Below are 27,930 nucleotides of genomic sequence, written 5' to 3' on the forward strand. Positions count from 1 at the left end.
GCTATTAAGATTTTTCACTGTAAGTGCCCAGAATCATATTTCTCAATAAGTTGTGATTTGTAATAGTTGCCATGAAACAAACAACACTCTGGGGTTTGCTCATTTATCAAGCTAGTGTCCTTTTGGTTGCAGGTTGTCTATGTTGCTCCTATGAAGGCTTTGGCAGCTGAAATGACAAATTACTTCAGCAAACGTCTTGAACCACTGGGTATTACTGTGAAAGAGCTGACTGGTGATATGCAGCTGTCAAAAGGTGAAATTCTGCGAACACAGGTATGCTTAATATTTCAAAATATTGTTCTTTGTATTTCTGTACTATTCATAGGTACACCAGTCTTCTTTTTTATATTGTTGTAAAGTAATTAGTGAAGCTGCTGAAATGTTACTACTGAGTCAAATTATATTGATTATGTTCTAAAATGTGACAGCGGAGAACAATTCAGAACAATTAAAACACTGTTGCAGTTGAAATATTTTAAGCACTATGCTCATCAAACTTTTGGGGTTCTCCCATTTAATTGTACAGCTATGCATTTCTGTATAAACTTTGAACAACACTATATCTGGTTTCCAGCTTGTGATTCTTAGTGGTACCTATCTACCTTACAAAGATCTGTGAAGTATATGAATGCAGAATGGAAAAGTGCTATTTTCTGTAGCTCTCCTAGCTTGCAGTATTTCATAAAATCTCACCTCATTACTAAAACTATACTTAGATCAGAAAAGAAGAAAAAAAATAGTAATTTCAGGCAATATTAAGAAATGTAGGTGGAAAATACTTATAAAATTGAAATTTTTTAGCAGTGGAAATTTTATTGCAATTATTAATATATGCTAAGTATTAATTTAGAACACAGTTACTATGTAGCTTAAGTGTAAAAAGAGACTGCTTCATCAAGCTTTCCTGTTTTAATCCAAAATATCACTAATAATACAAATTTTAAGGGGAAGTAGTGAAATTGAATTTATGTTTAAAAATATTGAAAAAATGGAAAGGGGAGGACTGAATTTAAAATGATTTTTTTTGCTCCCACAAAGAGATCTCATTGCTTTGAAACTTATATTTTGAAATTTACATCTTCAAATACTGTTCGAAGAGTTCTGTAGTTCCATACGTAGAAATAGGATAGATATGCTGTTCTGAAGTACAGTGTATTTTTAGTTCCTAAACTTTTTTTGAGAATTGAAATGGAAGTTAAATGGTCTCCAGAAAAGAAGAAATGCAAAAAGCATTGTTTTTTGTTACCTAGTAATCCTAGTAATGTAATCTAGTTCTTAGATTTTCCAAGGAAATATAGTTAAAGCATTTGTTAATTTTTTTTTTTTTTTTAGCTTTTGTACCAATGATAGTTTTTCTTCTTTGATCTTCCAAACATTGAAAAGTTTAAAAAGAAAACTTTATGAAGATCAAAACTTCAAGGACTATGAAGTACTTATTTTCTTGTTTTTGTTTATTTTTGTATATCTAGTCAGCCTTTCTTTATGTTTAGTGAGAATTGTAGGAGATTCAGAAGAGAGAAAACATCAGGCCAAGAGTTACTGATGTAGTTGCTATTCCTTTTCTTCAGGAGCCCAGCAGCAGGCTTTGTTTTATCCTAGCTTATTAAAACACACTAAAAATACATGACCTTATTATGTTAATTGAGGAAGGGGCACTAACTTGTACTGGACCTTGTTTGTTGTTTTTTGCTTGTTATTGTTTTCTGTGAAAACTAATCAACTTTCTTTCATTAACTTTTGCACTCAACCCACCTCATCCCACTGGGTCTCTTTTGTTGCTTTTTAGCCTGCATTTAATTGATTCTTGCTTCAAAACATTTTAAAAATTATTTTACTTACCAGCCACTCTAATGTATACATTTCTCAAATTTGCTGTTGCTTTTTAATGGTTTCAGAGTTGGTTTGCCAATCATTACCCTGCTTTTACTGTAATAGATCTTGTGCTTGTGTTTAACGGTAAAGCATTTTTTCCTTAAGAATTAATCCATAACATGTGGATGTGTGCACATAATTTAAATTAACAGGGATAATATATATATATATATACTATACAGGATAAAAGAGCAGAGTAGAATCATCTAATGAAGTAGATGCAGGCATTTCACGTTGGATTGCTGTTTCAAAAGACTGCACATACTTTTTCTAGGAGACTGAGTGCCTGCTGTAATTCTTCCATGACTGTTGTTTTCTGCCTCTTCTGAGCAGTTATATTTTCAGTGTCTTTGTTTTCATAGTCAGGTGAATCAGATCAGTCACTGTGAAAGAAAGAAGAATGATGTGCTTGTCAGGTGTTAGTTAGAAGTAGTGCTTCAGTGACAATCCTGATAATTTTCTCCTTTATTTTCCATTCTTCATGCTTCATCCTTCATACTTTGCGTATTTAAACTTGTGTATTTTGTTAGTCATTAGTCACATCTGTTGTGCTTATTCTGATAAGGAAAAAGTGTTTCATCTGACAAACCATTAACTGTCTCACTTCCCAGGACTTCATCCTTCATGAAGTCTGTCTTTATTATTTTATCTGCAAATAGTTAAAAAAAAAGAAAAAAGAAAGTTTATGGTATTGTGATGAGATTGTGAGATGTTTCCTGCTTCTATATTTTTCCATATTGTGCTTTAAATAATCACTAATGGTCCTGTCGTTCCAAAACATACTTCAGAATCCAAGCTTTTCAGAAAAGTTTTTATTTTTAAATTTCCTTAGAAATGAAAATGCCTTTAAAGAAATGAAGGTAATTGTTAATGCATCAGGCAGTCTATTAGCCTGCTGTGTAGTGAACTATTACTTGTGTACCTGTAAAATGAGGTAAATCTGAAATACCCCATTTTTTTCTTAATGATTTCATGCTAAGTAAGTTTAAGAATTTATTGTGTTATTTTAATGTTTGAAACGAAATAGATCACAGAATCACAGAATCACAGAATCACCCGGGTTGGAAGGGACCTCAAGGATCAATCCATAGATCCATAGTTCATTTACAGATACTTTTTGCATAAATGTTTCACTGAACCTGGGCATAGAAAATAAACTTATTACAAAAAAAAAATGTATCCCTAGCTATTGTACTGTCTCTCCTAGAGAGTTTATTTGAGGAGTCTGTCTTAACTTACCTTGTGGTTAAATAAAGATATGTTAAATTTAACTAGCTAAAAGAGAATCTAGGAAAGTGTATTCCCTTGCAGTTGGCATTTTTTTCTGTCAGCTATTTCTCCATTCTAAGTATGTTTGTATATAGGCTTACTATTATCTAGGAATACCTGATGCTTAGGTATGGGTTCCATTACTACTGATAATAAGTGTACTTGACCTGTGATCTGTTGTTTGGTAAGCTGTTTTTGGTATGTTAGTGTTTAAATGGAAAATACTATACAGTAATAAATTGTCTTTTGCTGGGTAGCATTTGAGATAACAGAAAGTTATGCTGGTTTTTTGGGGGGGTTAATTTTTTTGTTTGGGCTTTTTGAAGGCAGTGGATGATTTGGGTGATTGACCTTCTGGACTGTCAAGTGTGCACAGGTAGAGCTACTGTCTTTGCTTTATACAATCAGGAAATCTTATAACAACTTCAAAATCAGCTTTTGGGCTGAATGATCTGGCTGCCAGATCAGCTACCTGTAATTTAGTGTTTACAACGAGCACACAAGTGATACTTATCTTCTCAAACTTTAGAGAATACAACCAGGATTGCAGTAGTGTGGATTTGTAATGCAATCACCAACTCTGAATGTGCTGCCCTTCACTGGCACAGAGTGTTGTCAGAAGATGATTAGTATGATGTCTTAACTTGTACAAATCAGTAGCAACAATTAGGGGTTTGTATTCTGGCCCAAACAATTTATAACTTTTTAACATAGCGGGCATCCAAAAACATGTAGAGGAGGATTTATTTTTATACGTACATAACAGCATGAAACAAAAAATAAGATCCTTGACACAACGCAGTTTATCAAAAAATTATTATACCTGTACAAACCTTAATAATTAAAAAAATCAGCCTGTTAAAGGCTTTATTTTATTTTCCTTTTTAAAGAAAGCTATTTCACTATTCTAATGTATATTCAGTACCTCACCTTTATGCTAGTACATCAGCACTAAATCAGCAAGATATGATAGACAAAAAAGCTGGACATGAGCCAGCAGTGTGCATTTGCAGCCCAGAAGGCCATGAGTATCCTGGACTGTGTCAAAAGAGGTGGCCAGCAGGGAGAGTGTAATTGTCCCACTCTGTTCTGTCCTTCTAAAGCTCCACCTGAAGTACTGTGCCCAAGCCTGGGACTCCGAGTACAGGAAGGATGCAGAGCTGTTGGGGCAGGTCCAGAGGAGCACCATGATGGTGATCAGATGGCTGAAGCACCTCTCCTATGAAGAGAGGTTGAGGGAGTTGGGCTTGTTTAGCTTGAAGAAGGCTCTGGAGGGACCTCACTGTGGCCTTCTAATACTCAAAGGGAGCTTACAAACAGGATAGGGACTGACTTTTTACATGGTCTGACAATGATATGAAAAGGGGGGATGGCTTTAAACTAAAAGAGGGGATATCTAGGTTAGATGTTACCAAGAATTGTTTTACTCAGAGCATGGTGAGGCACTGGCACAGGCTGCCCGGAGTCAGCCTGTTGTGAGCCTTGTTCACTACAGATATATCTTAATATTAAGACCAAATTATCTGTGCTTTCTGTGTTGCTAGAATTATGTGGTAGTTTATACACAAATCTGGTCTGCCTTTAAAAGCACGCTAATTTACCCAGCCTGTAAACCTCTCTCTATCTCTGTCCCTTGTTTTTTATATTCTTGGAGTTAAAGGGATTCAGAGAGCAGTAGAATCAGGAGAAGAAAATTTATTATCTGTGAAATGAAAAATCATCCATTATAGCTTTAGAAGGGGGTACAGTTTCAATTTGCTAAGTACTGAACATGTTGAAGAGCATGAAAATGTAAACAATTTCCAAGATAGAATCACCAAGGTTGGAAAGACCTCCAAGATTATCTAGTCCAACTGTCCACCTACCACCAATATTTCTCACTAAACCATATCCCTCAGTAAAACATCTAAATGTTTAACACCTCCAGGGATGGTGATTCTACCACCTCCCTGAGTAGCCCGTTTCAGTTCCTAACATCCAATCTGAATCCCCCCTGGCACAACTTAAGGCCATTCACTCCAGTCTCATTGCTATGTGGGAGAAGAGGCTGACTCACACCACAACAACCTCCTTTCGGGGTAGTAGAGAGTGATAAGGTGACCCCTGAGCCTCCTCTTCTCCAGACTGAATAATCCCAGCGTGCCCTCAGCCACTCCTCATAAGCCTTGTGCTCCAAACTTCTCACCAGCTTTGTTGCCCTTCTCTGAACACGCTTCAGGGTCTCGTTGTCTTTCTTGCAGGGAGGGGTCCAAAACTGAACACAGTACTTGAGTGGAAGCCTCACCAGCGTTGAGTACAAAGGGATGATCAATTCCCTGTTCCTGCTGGCAACACTTTTTCGGATGCAGGCCAGGATGCCATTGGCCTTTTTGGCCACCTGGGCACACTGATGGCTTATGTTCAGCTGAGCAAACACCAACATCCCCAGATCTGTTTCTTCCGCACAATTTTCCAGCCACTCCCCCAGGCCTGTAGCGTTGCCTGGGTTTGTTGTAGCCAAATTTCCCAGCAGCCCATAAAGAAAACCATGGTGGAGGAAACATTCACACTGGTGCATGTAGGTGAGTCCTGAAGCAAGCTGTGGTCCGTGACGACCTGACGTTCGTGCAAGCTGCTCGCAGGAATTGTGGCCCATGAAAAGGACCCGTATTTGGAACAGTTTATGTAGGACTTAGTCTTTTAGAAGGAAACCCAAACTGTAATAGGCGAAAAGTGTGAGAAAGGAGTTACCAAGCGTGTTGGCTACAGACCACAGTCCCTGTTCCGTATCACCCTTCAGTGTTCAAGGTGTGATGATGTGGAAGAGCTGGAATGAATGCTGAGCCTTGGAAGAAGGAGGAATAGTGTTTTAGGGTGGGTTGGGTTTTTTTTGTTTTTTTTTTTGGTCTGTGTTTCTAACCATCTTATTCTATTTTTAACCGGCAATAAATCAAATTAATTTTCCCCAACTCAAATCTCTTTTGCCCGTGTCAGTAATTGGTAAGTGACCTCCCTGCCTTTATCTCAGCCTGTGAGCTTTTCCATCTTACGTTTTGCCATGTTGAGGGATGAGAGTGAGAGACTGGCCAGGTGAGAGTCTGGCAGCCAGCAGAGGTCATCTTAGCAATACCTTTGTCATACTTTTATCTGCTTTTTAAATTAAGTGCATTTGTAGAAATTTTAATTCTGATAATTTAAATCCAAGACAAATGTTTTATTAGCCTGTTGCAGATCTCGTTCGGCTGTTTCTAACAAATTTTAGCTAGCTATTATACTAAAAATAAGAGTAGCTTAGAACAAAAGGTCGATTGTTATTGAAGGGCATGAGTAATTCAACGGTACTGATAAGTGTTTTTGAAAACAGCAGTGTTGCAAATGAAAAGAGAATTTGTGTAAGCTGCATTTGCATTGGCAAATACATTTGTCTGATTACTGAACAGAATGCTTTTCTTGAGGAGAGGAAATAGCCTGAAGGACTGAATGTATTTTGACATCTCAAAGATTAGCTGATTAATTGTACTTGTGATGGCAAGGCAGAAGTGAGAAGTGAAGCAGAGACCACAAAAGCATCAGAGCTGTATAGGGCATGCAGTTCTCAGAACAGCAAATGGCATCAGGACCTTTCAGTAATATGGATGATCACTGTGATAGATTCTGTCAGCTGATAGACTGTGATATTAAGTCACGAAGGCTTTATTCCCCGTTGGAATCTGATACTAATAAAATGGAATAATGCTTTTTTCTTAAGTTCTTATCTGTAATATAAAACTAATCAAGTCTGAAACTATTTGAAGCAAAGGAGGGCTATAAACTTGGTTTCTGTTTCATCTACAGCTTGCTTTTTCTGATACTCCTTTTCTCATTTCCTGTACCTTAATAAGATATAGAGATTATTCTAGGTAAAAGCAGATAATAAACTGGATTTCTGCTGCTTTCTTTCCCACCTATGGAAATATAAATACAGTAAAAATGAACAAAGTTTATTATATTCTGTTGTGTCCATATATATATGATTTCCTTCTCATGCATATAGAAAGACCACTGCTAGAAACTGAATATTCATGTATATTAGTTGATCCTGTGTTTATACTAAATATATTACCTCGGGATTCTCTACACTAGTTACATATTTACTGTATTTATTTATTTATTTATTTTAAAAAGTTACCCATTTCATATGCTTTTATGCTTAACCAGAAATTAGGACATCTTCGCATTAGGAAAAGAGGATAAATAATGAGAAAGTATTTGAAATTAAAGGACTTTTTTTTTTTTTCTTTCACTTAAGAATTGGCAAAAAATTAGTGATGACAGAATTATCACTAAATCATGTTAGACGTGAAGGATTTCTTTTTGACTACTTGACCTATTTAATTCTGAAACCATATAAATAGATTGAATTGTGATAAATGTGATAAATCCAAGTAAGTAATACTTCAAATGTCCATTTTTTCCAGTAAAAAGGATTTTTGTGTAAAAGAGAAATCTTGTAAAACAGGTTTTATTGCTTTAAAGATTAGGTTTTTTTCAACGTACTCTTAGTCCATTTCATAGGTTTTTGTAGGAATTAAGTGCTGTGGAGGTAATCTTTCAGGGAGCAGTAAATGAGAAAATCAAATGTAGGCAAGTACTTTTGAGCTTGTCAAATGTTATACCATTCATATTAATATAGTGTTTTGTGAAAACAACATGAAGTACTTTTGCTTACATATTACCTAGCATATTCAGTCTCATGTACCTTCTTTTTACTTTGTCACTAATACCTTTCCATGTGCTCTATGTTTTGTCTGTCCTGAGGCATGTTAGGCAGTTACTCTGATGTTAGCCCTCTGTAAGGGGCCGTAGTTTCTAATTGAATGCCCTTTTTCTTTTCTTTTCTTTTCTTTTCTTTTCTTTTCTTTTCTTTTCTTTTCTTTTCTTTTCTTTTCTTTTCTTTTCTTTTCTTTTCTTTTCTTTTCTTTTCTTTTCTTTTCTTTTCTTTTCTTTTCTTTTCTTTTCTTTTCTTTTCTTTTCTTTTCTTTTCTTTTCTTTTCTTTTCTTTTCTTTTCTTTTCTCTTCTTTTCTTTCTCTTCTCTTCTCTTCTCTTCTCTTCTCTTCTCTTCTCTTCTCTTCTCTTCTCTTCTCTTCTCTTCTCTTCTCTTCTCTTCTCTTCTCTTCTCTTCTCTTCTCTTCTCTTCTCTTCTCTTCTCTTCTCTTCTCTTCTCTTCTCTTCTCTTCTCTTCTCTTCTCTTCTCTTCTCTTCTCTTCTCTTTCTTTTTCTTTTCTTTTCTTCCTTTTTCCTTTTTCCTTTTTCCTTTTTCCTTTTCCTTTCTTTTCTTTTCTTCTTTTCTTTTTTTCTTGAAGTTATAGTAAACACTTGTATTACCAGTGTGTTTTCTTGGAATACAGCAGCTCTTTCCTGTTGAAATGTTGGATGTTTTAGATATTGTAAATTCTGCAAATCTTTTTTTTGATGTAGAATGGGATAAATGAGGTGGCCATCAGAAGTGATCCAGAGATTATAAAGCTCACAGATTCAGAGAAACTCTTTTTAAGTTGTTTGTTTCAAAAGAGTTGAATCTAGTTAATATTCCCTCTTCCTGTATGACTAGAATGAAAAGTAGTGCCTAATTCAATGCGCACCCATGGCTTCTGGAGCAGAATATCTTTTGATCAGCATTTGGACTGGGAGATAAAACTTTTCAGAGGACATCAAAATCTAATACAAAAAAAAAAAGAAAAAAAAGAAAGAGGAAGCGACAAGTCTCTCTTTTCTCAAAAGTTTCAGAATTTTTCTCAGTAGTAGAACTGTGCTAAAAGCAGATTTCCTTTCCTCTGAATTGTTAAATTATGCTCTTTTCAAAATGAGTCTACCTTTGTGAAGCGAAAAAAATCACTTGAGTGATGATGAGTAACATGAGTAAAATATGCCAAAAGATTTAGAAGAAAAAAATAAATGTGAATTGCTGACTCATGTTTAGCAAGAACAAATGATGAATTCCATACTTGATATGGTGCAATTCAGCATGTACATATAGATGAAGGAAAAAGTGGCTGGAGTACAGCCCAATAGAAAGAAATCTGGAGCTTTTGGTTGATGGAAAGCTCAATACAAGTCAACAATGTGCCCTGACAGCCGAGAGAACCAGCAGTATGTTGGGGTGCATTAATCAGAGTATAGCTAATTGGTTAAAATAAATGATTGTCCTACTGGTACTCAGCATTGGTGCGGACAAGAAATATGTAAAAATATTAGAATACATCCAAGGGAGGTTAAGAAAGATGGTGAAAGGGCTAAAGGGCATGACTTGAGAGGAGCAGCCAAAGATACTTGGTTTGTTTAGCTTGGAGAAGAGGGGATTTGCTGCTTTTTACAACGTCCTTCTGAAGGGGAGTGGAGAGTAAAATAGATACTGGTCTCCCTCCTAAACATTCTTAGGATGTAAGGGAATAGCTTAAAGGTGCCTGAAGGGGAGTTTGAAAATTAGGAAAAAGCTCTTCACTATGAGATGTCAAAGCACTGCAACAAGCTTCCCAGGGAACTGATTGTGGCCCCAAGCCTGTTGATGTTGAGGAAGCATTTGGACAAAGCTTCTTGGTAGGTGGTATAATTCTTATGTTGACCTGCACGGAGCAGGAGAAAATTAGACCAGCATGGGTGCCTTCTAACTCAGGATGTTCTGTGTTTCTATGACTCAGGAAACACTGAAATCTTTATTCAGTATGATTTCCATGTTCCAAAGTCATCTCCATCCTCCCACTGTCTTTCTTTATTGATTATTTTCTTTATTACAGAAGACTTCACAGTGCTGTGCTTTAACCCTGTCAGACATCTCAGCACCACACAGCTGCTAGCTCAGACTCCCCAAGTGTAGTGGGGGAGAGAATAAGAAAGATACAAGATTAAGAACTCATAGGTTGAGATAAAGACAGTTTGTAGGTAAAGCAAAAGCTGTGCACAAGCAAAGCAAAATGGGGAATTCAGTTGTTACTTCCCATCAGCAGGCAGATGCGCAGCCAACTCCATGAAAGCAGGGCTCACCATGAGTCACTGTTTCTTGGGAAGATGCCAACACATCATACATTGCATTCTTTCTCCTTCTTTCCGCCAGTTTTATTGATGAGCATGACATCGTATGATATGGAATATCCTTTTTTTTTGGTCAGTCTCGGTCCACTGTTCTGGCTATGTTCCCTTTCAGCTCCCTGTTCCACTCCAGATCCTTGCTGGCAGGGCAGCACGAGGAGCTGAAATGCCCTTGGCTTTGTGCAAGAATTGCTCTATAATTGTAATGCCTTACCGCTACTGTTTTCATCAAAAATCCAAAACACAGCCTCATATGTGCATCTATGAAAAAAACTAATCTTAACCCAGCCAGAACTGTATCAGCATGCTACCTTCGGGATAAATTGTATGTTAAGATCACTATCCAAGATATCTTTGAGGTATTAAGGCTTGATGGAGTTCCACAGACTGTTGTATATCTTTTCTCTTTTTTAACTTTTTCTGTAAATGTCAAATATATTTTTATTAGTATCTAGTTTCAAAAGCAATATTTAAAATATGAAGAGATGTGTCTTTGTATACATGCCAATACCTACTGTATTATGTGTAAAGATTTGAAATACTATTTTTCAGGGTTCTGATGTTGTCTGTTCCTTTACCAGCAAGCAGTTGCGCTCACAGTTTATAGCAGTGTGATGATCAGTGACGTTCAGGTCTTTAGCTGAGTAGAGTTCAATCACAGATGTTGGAGTTAGAAAGTGGAGATCCAAACAGTTTTTGAAGGGCAAGCAAGGGAAAGGGTGGGCAAAAAAGAGGAAAAAAGAAAATGCTTTTTTTTAAAGAACATTAATAGGTCCGGAATAGGTAATAGGAAATAGGAAATGAAGAAAAAAACTGAATTAGGTAAAACCTTCCTTTGCTTTGTAAATCAATGGGATCTGAAGGTGGAGAAAAGAACTAAATCAAGCATTCTCCTACCCAGCTGTGCAGACTTCCATAGTATCACCCCAGGAACACTTAGATTTTCAATTTCATTGTATTAGTTGACCCTTGAAAGATGAGGTTTTTCTATGAGTGTCAGTTTTGTGGCATTTTCCCACAGATTTCTCCTTTCCTTACCTCAACTTCAAAAAATAGTAAAAATAGGTTAAAAAGGGCTAATGTTAAAAAGCAGAAAGGCATTTTGGGATATGTGATGTGCAGAGCAGAGCCAAACTTCTTTCTTTGAATTTTTTAGCTCTCAGAAATATACTAATTTTGTGACTCCACATGTAGGAATCCTGATTACCTCCAAGAATTAAAATGATTTAAAAATTGAATTTTGCTTATTTTTTGAATAACTTTTCAGTGAATTCAGTTGATAAGCTTCTTGTTAGTTGAATTGTTGTCTGCAATCAAAGAAATGAAATGTCTTTCATTTCTGTCTCTCAGACTGTTCCAGTGTTTTGATGTTACCGTTCTGTGCCTTCTGCATTGTACTCATTTTCTTTTTTGGCATCAGTCTTCCAATATACTAGTGGAATTGTTGGAAGCCATTCTGATTTACTGCTGTCCCATTAATATATGTGCCTATGACAGCTAAGATTTTGCCAGAGGGGAAAAAGTACTCATATGTGATCAAATGGTAGCAGTTTGGATAAAAAATGGTAGTCATTTATAAGGAACTGTAGGTGCTGCCTATGACCTAAATTAATTTTTAGATTTATGACAGAATCCATCTTGATTTTACTGAAATCAAGCTTCCATGCTTTAGAAATTAGAATCACTACTCTAAGACATTCATTTAAATTTTATTTGAAATAATTTATTTTTTCAAGCAGACAGATATAGTGGCTTATTATACTACATGCCTACTTGCCTGCTGTTATTGCATAATCTGTAGTATTTTACTACAGACTTTGGATAATCTGCTTTGCGTTTAATAATCACACATCACATACTCTGATAAAATGTGTAATGTGCGACTGACTGGCAGCATCTTTTGGTATGACTCACTTGTCTGAAATCTTTGGATTGGACTGGAAAGGGGGAGTTTTAACAGAAAAAATTGTAGTAGAAATGGTCCCAAATAATTACAGTTATTTTGAACAAGATAAAATACTTTCTGTGTTCTGTAGTAGAAGTATATGGGTTTTTATATGTAATTGCATTCTTCACTGTGTTTGCATTTTTATTAGAAGTAATTATGTTTGTACCTGACTTAGTTCTGTTTTCTGCTAGTTTTTGGAAACTGCTTAGGAACTGCTTAGGAAAAGTTTTGGGTAGTGTTTTTTCTTGGTTTTCCCCCTCTCTCCCTCTTTTTTTTTTTTTTTTTTTTATAATAAACTTACATAACCTTTCAGTATTATACTTCAACACATATGTGAAAATATAAAATTTTCAATTTGGATAAAGCCCTTGCTATACCTCCAGTGCACACGTTTTTTCATTTACTTTAAGCTTTATCAGAATAAATTCATTTTAAAAGTATCTGTACTTGAAGCAGTTGCATTAATCACTGTCTCTGCAGAGGCTTGATATTGCAGTGAAACTTAAAAAGTAGTAGTGTACAAATACAAGAAAAATAATTGTGTTTTGGATACATCATTGATCCAGGCTGTAACTGAATGTATTGAGAGGAATGCTGTTGCTCTTTGGTTATATGGCTAAGACCAACAGTGTCACCTGCAGGTGAATCAAGTAGATTTCTTAATTTTTTCAAGTGGAAATCTGAGCCACGGTTAGTGAAAATAGGAGGATCTGGCTGAGTAACTTTCAAATTAATATTTTAAATCAATTTTACTGCTTACTCTTCTTATGAAATTATTTGCAAATATGTAATGATTGCTTCAAATTAATTTCTTCAGTAAGTGCTTACTGGAAAAAAAAACCTTGAAATTATTCTTTAGTATGTATGAAAGATCTTTATTCACAATATTCTACCTATTTACCAATAAAAATCAAACAGTGCTGGAAATGTGAAGGTTTTATGATGTTCAAATCTGTTTACTGCTTTTATGTGGGTAAAAATTAACTGTTTATTGATTTAATCTCTGGGTAGAATTTCACTGAAATGAATCACATGAAATGTCTGAAGTATTATATTTAGATAAAAAGTCAAACTAATAAAGAAAATCTTTGATATTGCTAATATCTGCTGTATTTAACAGATACAATAATCTAAGATAATGTACAAATTAGTATTTTAGTACAATAATGTACAAACTGTATTTATGTTGAGAGGAATGCTGTTCTTCAGTCATTGAGGTTTCACTGTCTTTGTCTCTCTGTTGCTTGATTTGTGGTTAATATAAAAAAAAAAAATCAGGTCATATTTCTTGACTTTCTAGACTAGAACTGACATAACTGACATAATAGTGAAGGATTTTAGTTGTCTTATTTCACTAGGGTGATCGTCCAGAGGCTAGTGAACTGCATGTCAGTTGCAAGGTACTAGTAGTGTTTTAAGCTACGTGGTGAATACTGCTGATGTTGTCAGAAAGGCTTCGGCATTATGCAGGTGCCTGATGAGAGAAGAAGTAAGCTCTCAGTTCTTGAATCACAGAATTACCAAGGTTGAAAAAGACCTCTAAGATCACTCAGTCCAACCACCATGTTCCTCACTGCAACATCTAAATGTTTTTTTTTTACCACCTCCAGGGATGGTGACTCCATCACCTCCTTGGGCAGCTTGTGCCAGTTTCTGACCACTCTCTCGGAGAATTATTTCCTAATGTCCACCCTGAATCTCCCCTGGTGCAACTCAAGGCCATTCCCTCTCATTCTGTCACTAGTTACGCAGGAGAAGAGGCTGATTCCCACCTTGCCACAGCCTTTTTTCAGGTAGTTGTGGAAAGTGATAAGCTCTACCCTGAGCCTCCTCTTCTCCAAACTGAACAATGCCAGTGCCCTCAGCTGCTCCAGACCCTTCACCAGCTTTGTTGCCCTTCCTCGGACACCCTCCAGGATCTCTATGTGTTTCTTGCAGGGAGGGCTCCAAAACTTAAAACAATCATCGAGATGCAGCCTCACCAGGGCTGAGTGCAGAGGGACAATCGCTTCCCTTCTCCGGCTGGCAACTCTATTTCTGATATAAGCCAGGATGCCACTTGGCTTTTTGGCCACCTGTGCCACACTACTTGCTTATGTTCAGCTAAGCATCAACAGTACCCTCAGGTCTGTTTCTTTCACACAATCTTCCAGCTACTCTGCCCCAAGTCTGGGACATGGTGTTGTCATGTTGCAGAAGAAAGCTTGTCATCTTCTCTGATCTGCCACTGAAAGTTCTAGCCTTCAGCTTAAGTAAGCTTCACTATGTAGTAATCAGAGTTGATGACTTGTCTGGATTCCAGGAAATCCAGAAAGATTACCCCTTTCCTGTCCCAAGAGATAGGGCATATGACATTACCTGATGAGGGCTGTGTCTGGAACTTTTTCTTTAAAGAAGATTTCATGTCACCACTCAGTGAACTGCTGTTTTGCCTCTGACTTCATGTCCCGTTACCAGTAATGATGCAGTCCAGGAAATGGTCACCTTCAGTCTCACATTGGTTCAATACGTCCTGACAGACTTGCATATAGTGGTCTTTCTATTCCTGTGTGAACATTTGTGGGACTCACTTGGTGCTAACTTTGCAATATTTCAGTGTTGTCACCATTGTTTCTGAAGCCAATATTCAACTCTGTACACCGTTCCTTTGTCATAATACACTGATTTACATGGATGTAAATGGATTTACATAGATTGGATTTAAATGTATGTATGTAAATGGATTTACATAGATTGAGATAGTCTTCATTTGGTGATGTGACAGCTATGCATGATTGTCTAGAATGTGGCTCATCTTTCACATTGCTGATGTCATCCACTGCTGAAGCACACCACCCATTGCGAAACTGTACTTACATCCACTGTTTGGTCTCCATAACTGTTTAGCAAGCATTGATGGATGTCAGTGGGTGCAATTTTTCCACATGAAGGAATTCAGTGGCCCACCTTTAATTCCACGACAAGTGCTGTTTTGTCAGACTGCCCCTCTGCTGCCATCTGTCACACGGCAACAGAATGTGATGGAATATTGGCAGGAAGGTTCAACCTCTACTGCCACAGCACCAACATCTGCCTCTGACATTGTGAGACAATATAATAAAATAGGAGGCATTATTTTTGGAGCAGGCCTCATAAATATATCAAGTCCTCGGAGGTAAGTGGTTGCCTTACATACAATTCAGAAATCTTTTAAGCCTGTTTCTTGAGTCTTCGTGGTTTTGGTTTGTTCAGATTTTAGAAAGTATTTGCTATTTAAGAAAATACTTTAGACTGTGTCAGCCATAACACCTTTGTGTCAAAGAGATAGTGCTAAGCACAAGATTTCTTCCATTTCTTTGATCTTGTTTTAGTACATTTAAGGCAGTCTGTCTTATTTTCCAAGTTGTGTTCACTTTTGCGTCTCTTAAAATAGGCATCTTTAATGTTATATTCATTTGGTAACCTTGGTGTATGGTGGGGGCTGAGAGTGGGGAGAAGAGAGTTCCTAATCTAGTCAAACATTTCAAAGGCTCTTTATTTAGTCGTGTAATGGTATTTAAAATGATTGTAATTGTAGTAAGTTCATGTTTTTCTGATGCAGCACAGTTCTCAAGATTTTACAACTGTAATCTTTTCCGCAAAACATCGTCTTTGCTTAATGTGCTTCAGAAAGTGTGATATTTTTAAGGACGTTATGCACATGGTTGCTGACCTGTTACAGTAACCAACAAAATTAACTCATGGGGAAAACTGCTCAAATAGCATGCTACTGCAATTTTTTTTACACTCTTTTGTAAATAACAATGAGGATATTATACTGCTTAATATAATGCATCAGTGTTTTATGTCTAGATAGAAAACTGAAAGGTTTTCAGACTTTAGGAGTGTCTAGCAGTCTGTGAACTTATTAATGCGTTTTGATATCTCCAGTTTCAAGAGAGGCTCATATCAATGAGCAGGAAGTCAAGGAAAAGTGACAGGAGGCTTGCAAGACCAAACATTAAAGTAAAAAGTAAACATCTAAAGAGTGGATGTACAGGCAGGTGACCTAGAAGGAATGTAGTGTCTGTTAGAGCATGAAGGGCAGGGTTAGGTAAGCCAAAGCCTGTATGGCAAGGAATCAGCTTCAAGGTTAAGGTCAACAAGGGAGGCTTATTTAAGTATATTAACAGCAGCAAAAGGAAGAAGGGAAAACATGGGTCCACTGCTAGAATGATAAAGATTATGTAAAAGGTTGAGGTACTTAATGACTTCTCTGCTTCAGACTTTATTTTTAGGACTGGCATTCAGCAATCCTTAGTCACTGAAAACAATAGGAAAGTCTGGGAAAAAAAAAACAACAGTTGTTGGAAGAGAGTTAGATTAGGGAATGTGCAAGCCTGAAAGGAGTGTAGTAGTGAGATGGAGGTCAGCCTCTCTTCTCAGAAAATCAGTGACAGGACATGAGGTAATGGCTCTATGTTGCACCAGTGAAGTTTCAGGTTGGATATTAGGAAAATTTCTACTCTTTCGAGTGGTGAGATATTGGAATAGAATGCCAGGGGAGGTGGTGGAGTTACTATCCTGGGAGGTGTTCAATAAGTGTATCGATGTGGCACTGAGGTATGTGAGTAGTGGGTTTAGTGGGGTTGGGTTGGTGGTTGGACTGGATGATCTTAGAGGTTCTTTTCAACCTTAATCATTTTATTATTCTGTATAGTTTTTCTCATTTCATGATGAAAGTACTGGAACAGGCTGCCCAGAGAGGTTGTGGATGCCCCGTCCCTGGAGGTGTTCAAGGCCAGATTGGATGGGGCCCTGGGCAGGCTGGTCTAGTATTAAATGGGGAGGTTGGTGGCCCTGCATGTGGCAGGGGGGTCGGAGATTCATCATCCTTGAGGTCCCTTCCAACCCTGGCCATTCTGTGATTCTGTGAAAGATGCTACTTTGGTAAATATATTTCAGAGTTTTTTTGCAAGTGATGGAAGACCAATAGGCAGTATTCTTTTAATATTTTGTCTGAAAAATGAAGACTGGAAAACATTAAAAAGCAATGTCTAAATGTTAAATTCTAAAGTGTAATGAATCTCATTAAGTAAAAAAGAAGAATGTCTCTACAACTGTTCATAAAATATAAGCAAAGAATCTGAAGCTGAAGTGCTTCATGATATGGACTAATTACTTAACTGTATATAAATAATTATATTAATAAGTTGATTAAAAATACGAAATAAAATATTATTGTGGGGTGTTGACTCTTGGGCTTTTTAGGCATTGAGAATGTCAGTAAAACGTTAGCAGGGAACTGCTAGCAGAAATGTATTTTTCAGTAGTATTTATAATTAATATTTTATCTATGAAGGACTTGGAAGAATGATTTACTTCTGTTGATTGTAATGGTCTTGTAAATAAAAAGGTTTTGTGTAAAAGGAATCCATGTCTATAAAACTGCTAGCTGCTTTGCAGCTCCAGATACTTTTTTAAGCACTGTAAATTTCACAGGATAAAAAAGCAGTCTTTTATAGTTAATGCAAATGATGCATTAAGTTAGACCCTTCTCCCAGAGTACAATTTAAAGGTACTCAGAAGTCCAATTATCTTTGATTTAGCTGTAAAAATTGCAGAATAACAGCTGTGCCTGCTGAGTGAATATTCCTCTGAAAAAAGATAGCTTATCTGAGTAGATTTGAGGACAGGTTGCTGAGGGAATGTCTGACTCCTTTGGCTCTTTTTCAAATTTTACAGCTTCTGGTCAGTTGAAAATGCAAGTAAATTATAAAACAGCATCAAAGCAATTTAGAATTTATATCCTCTGAATTGTCATTTTGCATATTAGTGCATATTTTGGGTTGTTTATTATTTATTGTGACTGTATGTTGAGGAAAAAAAAAAACGAAAAAACACTTTAGATTTCAAAATAATAGTTACAAGTGCTACAGATTATCTTGCTATATTTTACTCCCATCTAAAAGTATGGATTTTTCTATACCGCATTACAAGAAATACACTGTAATTTTCCATAGAATTAAAGCATACTTAATACTTCTTGGGAGTATATTATTGTATATATATTACGTAAAGTATATATGAATAATTTAACAGGCTAGCAATATAGAGTATAATTAAAATGTATTGTTTAGGATTTACCACCAAGTAAAGGAACACAGATTTCTTCTCTTCCTACTGTGGATAATTCTTAAGTAATAAAGAAATTAAAGGTAATAATTATTGTAAAAAAGTTATTCTCAAATTCATGTATCCGCATTTAGTAGTGAGATATGCAGGACCATTTTGATGAGCCTTAAAAGTATGCCTGTGTAAATACATTGGAAAAACTGATAGCTGGGGTAGTCTTTTATCTTTGTCATCATAAAAAAGCAACACCATTATTAAGTTGCTGGAGAACATCAGTGTATTTTCAAAATATGTTCTTGCTTGTAGTTATCCAGTAAACAAACTATTAACATTAGCCCAAATATGCTCTAGTAGTATTTAAAAACATAGCTGTAGAGTATATTTCTGTATGTTTTGTTGATATTTTACTGTCCCTGTTCTATATGAAAGAGGCTGAGGGAAAAGAAAATGCAAAATAACATGGAGAGGGCTTGAAATCAAGCAGGCTGGAAGTAGTGTCTCTAGAGATAGACATTTGCTGTGAGTTGTCAGATCTGATTAAGGGAGGTATTGGCATCAATCAGACCTGACAGTAGTGTATCAGAGGTTAGTATAACTATAATCAGTGAGCTGATTAACAGGAAAGAAGGAAAAAAAGGGTAATGTTTTGGATCAAACTCCTTTAAAACATTTAGATCATTATTTAAACCTGAAAGTTGAGTGGCTAATTAAGTTTGTTATAATATAAGAAATACATTTCACGAAGTGTGCTAGCTGTTCTTCCTCATTTGTAACTGTGGTAGTTAAAGTCAGATTTGTACTGACACTAAAAAGATGGGTTTTATCCTAGAAAAAAAAAAGTAAGTGGCAGATGCTCTCATCAGATTACTTCTCAGTAACAATTATTGGGATCATAATATGCATTGTTTTCCATAGTTTCTCTTCAGTTTAATTTAACAACTTGATGTGTATAGTTTTATACTCCTTCAATGACAGCATAGAAAACTAAAATGCCTTCACAACAACAAAAAGGAATTCCTCTGACTTGTCACCCTCATTTGTTAGATTGGATTTAATTCCATTTTGGTTTGCATCTATGAAAGTCCATTTTACTGAAGTTTAAAAGTTGTGCTAAACTTATAACTGAATATTACAATCAGTGAAACATCTGGAAGTGAGCTGGAAGTAAAACATTTTAGATCTTCTAAACCTGGGTGTGTGTCTTTAACTCTTTTTGTAATTAACTATACTAGAAATAAAATATTAATAAAAAAATCAGTTCAGCAGCATTTGAGGTGTGATAAGTATCTTGCTCTGATAAGTAGGTGTCCAGATGCATAGTTAAACCATTCATTCCCTTTTCATTACATGGGCACAACTGGCTCTTTAAAGGATCAAACTCAATTGTAATTGTATGAGTTCCTAGGATTAAGGTATAAAATAAAACAAGCTAAACAAAGTTGTGTTTCTTCAGTTAGAAATTAGTTTGCCTTTCTAATGAGTTCTAAGTGACTGTTTAAAATTTTCATTGTTCTATTGTTGATCTCTAGATTTGTTGTTGATTGCAAATGTTAGCTTTGATGGCTTTCAAAATTGCTGCTATTACGCATCAATGTAACCCACTTCATTGAATCTTTCTGACATGAAAAGCTCAATCTTCTTTCCAGATATCTTTTGTAACTATAGTCTTCCTACTGAATGTTTTTAAGATGTCCATACTAGATAAATGTAATTCTGTATTGCTATTACTTTAGAGCATATTAAATTTTGATGTAGCATCATCTATTCGCGCTGCCGATCTGTGTATCTTTGTTGTGTAAGAAACCTGCTTTACTGGAGATACAATTCTGTTTTAACTATGTAAAATGCAGCATCAGGTGGTTGGCACTGAGTAATGAAAAGCAATTTATTTAAATTCATTGTTTATTACTTTCTTCTTTCCTATCTCATTCTTATTTTGAATTGTTGCCCTTTGATTCACTTTCTATATGTTTATTCTGCTCCCTGCCTGAACTCCTTCTTTCATGAGGTTTTGTGAAATGTTTAAGTAAATCATGTAGTGAGAGCACAATAAAAAGTAGGATAAAAACAGAATTATGTAAGTGACTTACAGACTGCTGCCCTTTTTGATAGTTTTGCCTCGTAGAGTACCAATATGGTAGTGTCCCTCTTAGAGTCTGATATCAGATACCTAATATTAAAATGTGAAAACTCCAAAGTGTCACTGAAGGAAAATATTTCCAATGTATACAAAGCCCCAGCATGGCAGCTTTCAAGAGAGATTTGCAGATTATAATGCATTCCAGTGTGAGGCTGGTCTGAGTGGATGTGTGTAAGTCTATGTAGTTTTCTGCATCTCTGTGCATGAGTAACGCTCTTGCAGTGAACATCCTCCCATGGCCAAGAAAAAGCACCATGGTTAGTAGTTAGACCGTGAATAGGGTACACTGCGTAGTATAACTATGCCCCTTGGCCAAAATGCTGTCAGAAGATGAGGAGTCCTGGCTGTGACTGAAGAGATCATGCTGTAGAATCAGCCACATAATCCTTTCATGTGCAGTAAGGGGAAATTATAGATGTATACAAAGGAGTGGGAGAAGAGAGAAAGCCAGTAGTGAATTAAAAATAATGAAGAAGCTAGATTAACTGAAGTTACAGAAGTGGGTTTTTGGGAGAGTGTCTTTGAATATTGACAAAAAAACCAGTAGTGACTAGACCAGAATTCTTTATTACTATCCATCTATGATGAATCACTGTGGTGGAAACAAACTTACTACAGACTCTAATGCAGAAAGAGGATGGTTCCCTACTTTTATGTCCTTAGATGCTGAGCAGTGCTGTGGAAAGTCAAGAACATTTCAGTTTCTTAGCTTTTCATAGTGTCCCACTATGAAAGGAGCTAGGAGGACAAAGAGCCAGGACAGCCAAAGGGATATTCCATAGCACGTGACATCATGCAAAAAAAAAAAAAAACAACTTGTGAAATTGTGGAGAGTTGGCTGGGTTTGGACTCGCTGGGCATTGCTCAGTGAGTGGTGATTATTCACGTGAGCATCACTTGTTTTGTAATATTTTATATATCTGTATCATATTATAAATATGATAATTATATACATATATAATCAATACTTTTAAAAATTATTATTCTTTTCTCTTGTAGTAAATAGCTTTTCTCTCAACCTACTGCTTTGTTTCTTTTTATTTTCTCCCCCATTCCACTGTGTGGGAGAGTGGTGAGTGAGTGTGTGGTGCTTTACTGCTTGCTGGGTTAAACTGCAACATTAATGCACTAGTATTTTTCTTTAACTATATAAACAAATGGAAGGAACTTCAAAATTGTTCACCATCCCAACATTATCCAGACAGTTTTGAGAAGTTTTCTGCATTCTCGTATTTGGAATGATGTTTTGCTTCACTCATGTCATTTCAGTAAAAAAAAATCTCTTTAATCTACAAGAGATTAAATAATTTCTAGTCATGCCTAATTACTGCCTTCTACTCCTTCTGAAATGCATAACATGCATTGTCCAATGGAGATTATATCTTTCAGTGGTCTCCAGGCTGTATTTTAGCTGTTTTCAGTCTCTTTACCCCTGCTTAGTTTGGCTGTTGTGTCATAAATCAAATTTTTTTTAGTCTGTCAAAAAACGAGCAACTCCAGCATCATTGGTCATTGCACAGGAGCATGGGAGGTAGCCTTTGGAGTACAGATGCTCACATAACTGCAGGCATCAAGTGACTTTTAAGACCAAGGTTTGGTTTTCTTTCTCCTTTCCTGAAGAAATACTAACATTAATTGAGAGTGGTACGAAAGTTACAAGGAAACACTAAGTAGCAGTTAATACCAATAGTAGGTGTATGCTGTTTCTTGCAAAAATTCTCCAAAGGATGTTTTCACCACCCTTTAGGAAAACTTCTACGTGCAGTTGTGAACCAGCTTGCCTTCTCTAACAGTTCTTGTCTGATGTTTGCATGATTCTACTAAAAAATAAAAAATTCAAACATTTTAGATTACCATGATTCACATGAAACCCTTCATTATAAAGATTACAACTCATAACTTGTTTGTGAACAAACACAGTTGCAGAAAAATTAAAACACAGAAGTCAGCATTTATCTGAAGATGAGTCAAGCGTTTGGGAGGTAGAACAGCTATTCTGTTTGCTCATCTGCAGTTGTATGTGAAAAGATCTTTTGGTCCTATTTTGGTCAATTTTGGTTAGTTTTCTGGGGTTAACTTACTGGGTAACTCTAGCATCTGTAAGATTGTCAGTTCTTTATTTGGACTTAAAATCTAATGGTTGATGCTGATTTAGTAGTTCTACAAAAGCATACATAGTCATTTTGTAAAAAAATGTTTTTATTGAGTAGCCCACTGAATGGAGCTGATTATGATAAACTGTTGTTGTCAATCTTGTGTTCCTGCTGTTTGTAGGAAGGCTTCATTTTTATCTTCAGGAATGCTCAATAAATCTCTGCTGTAAGAAATTTAAAAGCCCGGTTAAAGAGAAATTGCCAGCATTTTGCTCTGTAGGATGTTTACTTAAACAGTATGTGAACTTATATAAACCCATTGTCAGTCCTGAAATATATTTACCAGATTTGATAATGGAAAAAAAATAAAATTAAAGTTATAATTTGCCATGAAGACATTTTGCCATGAAACATACTTTACTAATGATGCCTTACCTTCCAGAAAGGGAAGGTAGACTATTTAATTATTACTATAATTACTATTTAACTAGAGAATCTGCTTTATAACATAATGAAGATTAGAGAATTTAGTTTACTAACTAACTGATTATTTACAACTGTTACCCTCTTTTTTTAATAATCAAGAATTGTATTTTGTCTAAAACAAATATGAAAACCAGTTTCTGTTTCCTGTCATTCCAGTTGGTGCTCCATCTGTTATCCTAGTTGACCAGTTCTTTATGCATCAACTGTTTTTGGCATGAAAGGGACAAAAGGTCAGACAAGTGGCAAATATACTTGGAAGCTGAAGTTGCTAAAAAAGGAAAACTGTTCCTGAAAATGAACTTAATGGACTTTGTAGTGTGGGAAATTGTTGCTAAATATTTTATGCTTATACATTCATATATGGATTTGAGTGCACGGGAGCATGAATCTGAGGAGATTAATATCATTTACTAGCATCAGAGAACATGTGCAGCTTAAGCAGGCAGAAATATGATACTAGCCACATGCAAGGCCTTAACTAAAATGAGCTATGAAAAAAAGTAAACCTGAAGGATGTGTCCACTGTTAGAAATAAAACTTTAAGAAAGTAATGGAAGATCATTTCACCTCTATGAGACCACACGACTTTTCAGACTGAAAAAAAAATCTAAAACAAACAAACAAACAAAAAAACCCAAAGGAACAGCAAACAGCAAAGTATTTTTCAGAATGTTGATCTGAAACTATGGTATGAAAATATCCTCTTATCCTGAAGTCTGGTTTCTAAGGGGAGTGAAGAGAAACTGGCAAAAGCAACTAGCAAAGTTTATGACTACAGAAAAATACATTTTCACAATTGCTTTAAATTGTATAGAGGTTGAATTTATCACCTATTATTGTCCTCCTTGACTTCACTTTTCAAAGTGAAGTAATTTGGCTTTTTTGTTTGAGTTGTTTGAGTCTGAATTTTATGTAAAGTATTCATGAAATCACTTTGAATTGAAAGAATTTTTTGAAACATGCTGTCTTTTTTTCATATAAAGTAAAATGATCGACAGTCCTCACCTAAGAAGAAAGAGTTGTTTTCTTTTATAAAACCAATTTGACTATTCCATGTTTTCCGTGGTAGAAAAGGTCAGGGTGGAGCAGTTATTAATGATAATCCAAGAAGCATTGCAAAAAGAGATTTACAGGTCCAGAGAGAAACTTAAGATGACAGTAAAAATATAGATAGTTTACCCATTTCTGTTTAGCCATACCCTAACACAAACAAAAAAAATTTTTTTAGATTTTTAAAAATTGAAATGTCTTACTTCAATTTTCCAGCTATTTCAATACCAAGAGGTGAAGTGGTGAAATAGCGCTTTAAAGGAACACACTTCTCAGTGTGATGATAACTGAATTCAGAGTATTGATAGAGAATATTTTAGAAAGCTATTTCAGTGTTTGGTTGCACTTTCTCAGCCCTCATACATAAAGTAGACTCTTTTTGCTGAATCTAAGTTTTGAGTTTATAACTTTGTGGATGAAATGCGTTATTTCTGAAAATTAATTATAAAAATAAACAGCACCACAGCATTTAAAAGTAATTATGAGACAGATCATAATGCTGCTTTGTTTATTATTTTAATTGAAAAAATAATCTGTGGCTTTGTTAACGTTTGCTGGTAGTCAACATTTTCTTTTGCTGATACTTTTAATTAGTGCCTTATATTTGAATTCAATTTACAGTTTGAGAATACAAAGCTGATTTGTTTGTTTTTTAGAGGATTTTCTTTCTCAACTGTAAATCCTATTTGCAAAATAAATATAAAAGGCAATCTTATTTTCTGAGAAGATGCTCTCTGGAGGTCTCTGGTCTTGCTAAATGAGACAGGATATCAAGTATAGCTTTTAATTCAGGTCATTACATTGCCTATCGTTGCTGCTTCAAAATAAGATCAAACTAAAAGAGATTTATAATGAATATTTAGTCTTTGCTCAAAAACAGAAAAATTAATGACACCAATTTAAATACATATTTTGATAACATGATTGGCATGAAAAAATAACTGATCTCAACATTGCCAATTTAGCCTGAGCAAATTAGCTAAGTAGCTTGCATTTGTAGCATTTCAAACCTTAAAGTCTTAATATGCATTGCTAAATGTATTTCCTCACTGTTTGCTAATTAATGTTCTGTGGAAGTACAGCTGTTAATTTTTTGTTGTTGACATGGCTCATTTTAAAGTGATAACAGTTGCATCTGTAGTAGTGTTACAATTCAGTTCATAAATTATGACCATACATTTTTACACCTACTGTTTTGTAGGAGTAAAAGAACTTGGAAAATCTGTATCTGCTAGTAAAATGCATCCAATAATACTTTGGGAAAAAAAGCATAGAAACAGCCCACATACACACTCTCAGTGTTATGACTTATTCTTTCTTGCATTAAGTTTTAAATAAAGTGGGACAGAAAAATATTTTTTTATTATAACATCACAAAGAACACATCTCAGGAGTGGCTCTTGGTAATTAGGAAAGAGTGATAGGTTCTGAAAGAACAATTGGACTGGAGCAATACTTTGAGGCGCTGCAGGGGAAAAATACTTATATTGGGAGGATTAATATATACGGATAACCTGGGCACCCTGATCTGTGTGGCTCTGTCTGGCAAGGGGAGATGGACAAAATGGCCTTTACAGATCCCTTCCCATTTCAATCAATCTGTAATTAAGAAGTCTGTTAAGTTAGATTTCAAAAAAATTGAGACAGCAATTCCAACAGTTTTTAACATCTATTAATATTATTCTGATGATATTTAATTTATTGTTCAGATGAGAAGAAATTATTTTTCTCAGATTTCGACTAGCAATTTTCATAGAAGTTTTATAAGTCATCATTAATTTTCTATGTCTCTCTGTGTTAGTCAGGACTTTGAAATATTATTCAGAATTACCTAATGTTTTTTGTGGAAAGTTTTTAGGTGTTTGTGGTTCTTAGATGAAAGCTAGAAATATTTTATCACAAACAACCTTTAGTGGGATTTGCAGATTAAATTACTCAATTATGTAAAGAATAGATTCTGGACAAATTTTTAATTGTTCTAATGTAGAAAGTGTATGCTAATGGCATGCATTGACTTGATGTTATTAGATGATATTTCTATATGCATTTTTGTACTGAAGCCCACCAGCTTTGTGTCCAGTATAATATGTTGATGCAGTAAACTATTTCTGCCTCAAATACAAGAAGTAGATAAAACTTACGGTAGCTTTGCTAAGTTCTACATTGCATTTACTCAGATAAATATTAATATACTGATAAAGTTGAATTTGGATTTTTCTTTGCATATGCTTAATATCTCTTTTTCTTGCTTTAATAGATGCTTGTGACTACTCCAGAAAAATGGGACGTAGTAACAAGAAAAAGTGTTGGTGATGTAGCTCTCTCTCAGCTGGTAAGGCTGTTGATTCTTGATGAAGTTCATCTGTTGCATGAAGACAGAGGACCCGTACTTGAAAGTATAGTGGCACGTACTTTACGTCAGGTAAGAGCAAAAAAAAATTGTTTTAAACAATTTTTTTGATTCAGGAATATATTTCATTGTGAAAGAAGAAATGCTTTGACAATGAAATCAAAATGCTTACGTGGTTTACAATTTATTTTATAGCTACTCTGTACTAAGTATGAAGAAAAATGGCTTCTGCCTTTTTTATTACCACAAATGTCAGATTCCTAGGATGCATAATTTATTTCGAAGCTACTTCCTTGTATTAATTTATGTGCTATACAAGTAACACTGAACTGGTACATTTTTAAACAAATAATAGTCAAGACAATATTTTAACATAACCAAAATTGCAAGTATTTTCTTACTGGCAGAGATTCCTTTTATTGGCACTTTTCCTGGAAGAAAATTTTTTTATCCAAAGAACGAAGAAGTTGTCATCACTGCTAGAATACAAAGTCATTTGTATTTGAGCATAAGTAGTCTTTCTTTCTTCCCTTAGCAGTGCTTTCTAAATGCCAAAATCTGAAGTGGCAAAAGGAGAAAAGGATGAATGTGGTTGTTTGTTGTTGTTTTTGTTTTCTTAAATCTCATGCAAAAGAATGATGTTCAGCTAGGCAATAAATGTTGTATTCTTATATATTTTATAACCATTTTATTCAACAGTTAGACATGCATTTAGAAGAAAAATTAAATGTGGAAGTTAGAAATAAATAAAAAGGGTTAGAATTTGAATAATTCAATCCAAGAATGGTTTGAGTAGGAAGGGACCTTAAAAAATATTTAGTTTCAACCCTCCTGCCATGGGCACGGACACCTTTCACTAGATCTGGTCTCTTAAAGTCTCATACAGCCTGACACTGAGCAGGGATGGGGTATCCATAACTGGGCAATCTATTCTAGTAGCTGACCACCTTTGTAGTAATCTAAATCTACTCTCTTTGAATTTAAAACCATTTTCCCTTGTCATATCACTACACTCACTGATAAAAGAGTCAGTCTTCACCATTCTTATAGGCTCACTTTAAGGGTCTGTAAGGTGACAGTGAGGTCTCCCTGGAAGCTTCTGTTTTCCAAGCTGAAGAACCTCAAATTTCTCACTCTCTCTTCGTAGGAGAGATGCTTTAGCCTTCTGATATATATGTGGCTTGCTCTAATAGGTCTGTGTCTCTTGTGCTGGGAGCCCCCAGACTTGGATGCAGTATTCCAGGTGGAATTTAATGAAGGTAGAGTTGAGATTGGGTGTCAACTCCTTTGCCCTGTTGGTCATGTTTATATTGATGGTGCCAAGCATACAGTTGGCTTTCTGTGCAGCATGCACATGCTACTGACACACATCAAATTTTAGTACATCCAATGATAATAGTAAGCAGAGTATAGGGTGGCATTCTTTTTGTTTTTATCTTAAAGGTATGTTGTGCAAAGTTGCATCAATACAAAAAATTTGTAACAAAATAGAAATGAATACAATTGTTCTTGTTATGGCTATATTTGCAAGCATGTTAATGTTTAAAATCTCTTGGCTTTCGAGATGCTTTTTTTCTTCATAAG

At 35.4% G+C, this 27,930-nt stretch overlaps 1 protein-coding gene across 1 annotated transcript in view; it reads left to right on the top strand.

Moving 5' to 3' along the window:
* ASCC3 (activating signal cointegrator 1 complex subunit 3) overlaps positions 1-27,930 on the top strand; it is a gene marked incomplete at both ends in the record, with an annotated part of 243,679 nt that overhangs the window by 47,079 nt on the left and 168,670 nt on the right. Inside the window, 2 exons of the mRNA XM_079532681.1 lie at positions 133-273; positions 26,254-26,418. Of these exons, the coding sequence (XP_079388807.1) occupies positions 133-273; positions 26,254-26,418 (306 nt within the window). The remainder of the gene's footprint in view (positions 1-132; positions 274-26,253; positions 26,419-27,930) is intronic.

The sequence above is a fragment of the Tetrao urogallus genome (genome assembly GCF_951394365.1).
Source record: "Tetrao urogallus genome assembly, chromosome: 2".
In the NCBI taxonomy this organism is placed as follows: Eukaryota; Metazoa; Chordata; class Aves; order Galliformes; family Phasianidae; genus Tetrao; species Tetrao urogallus.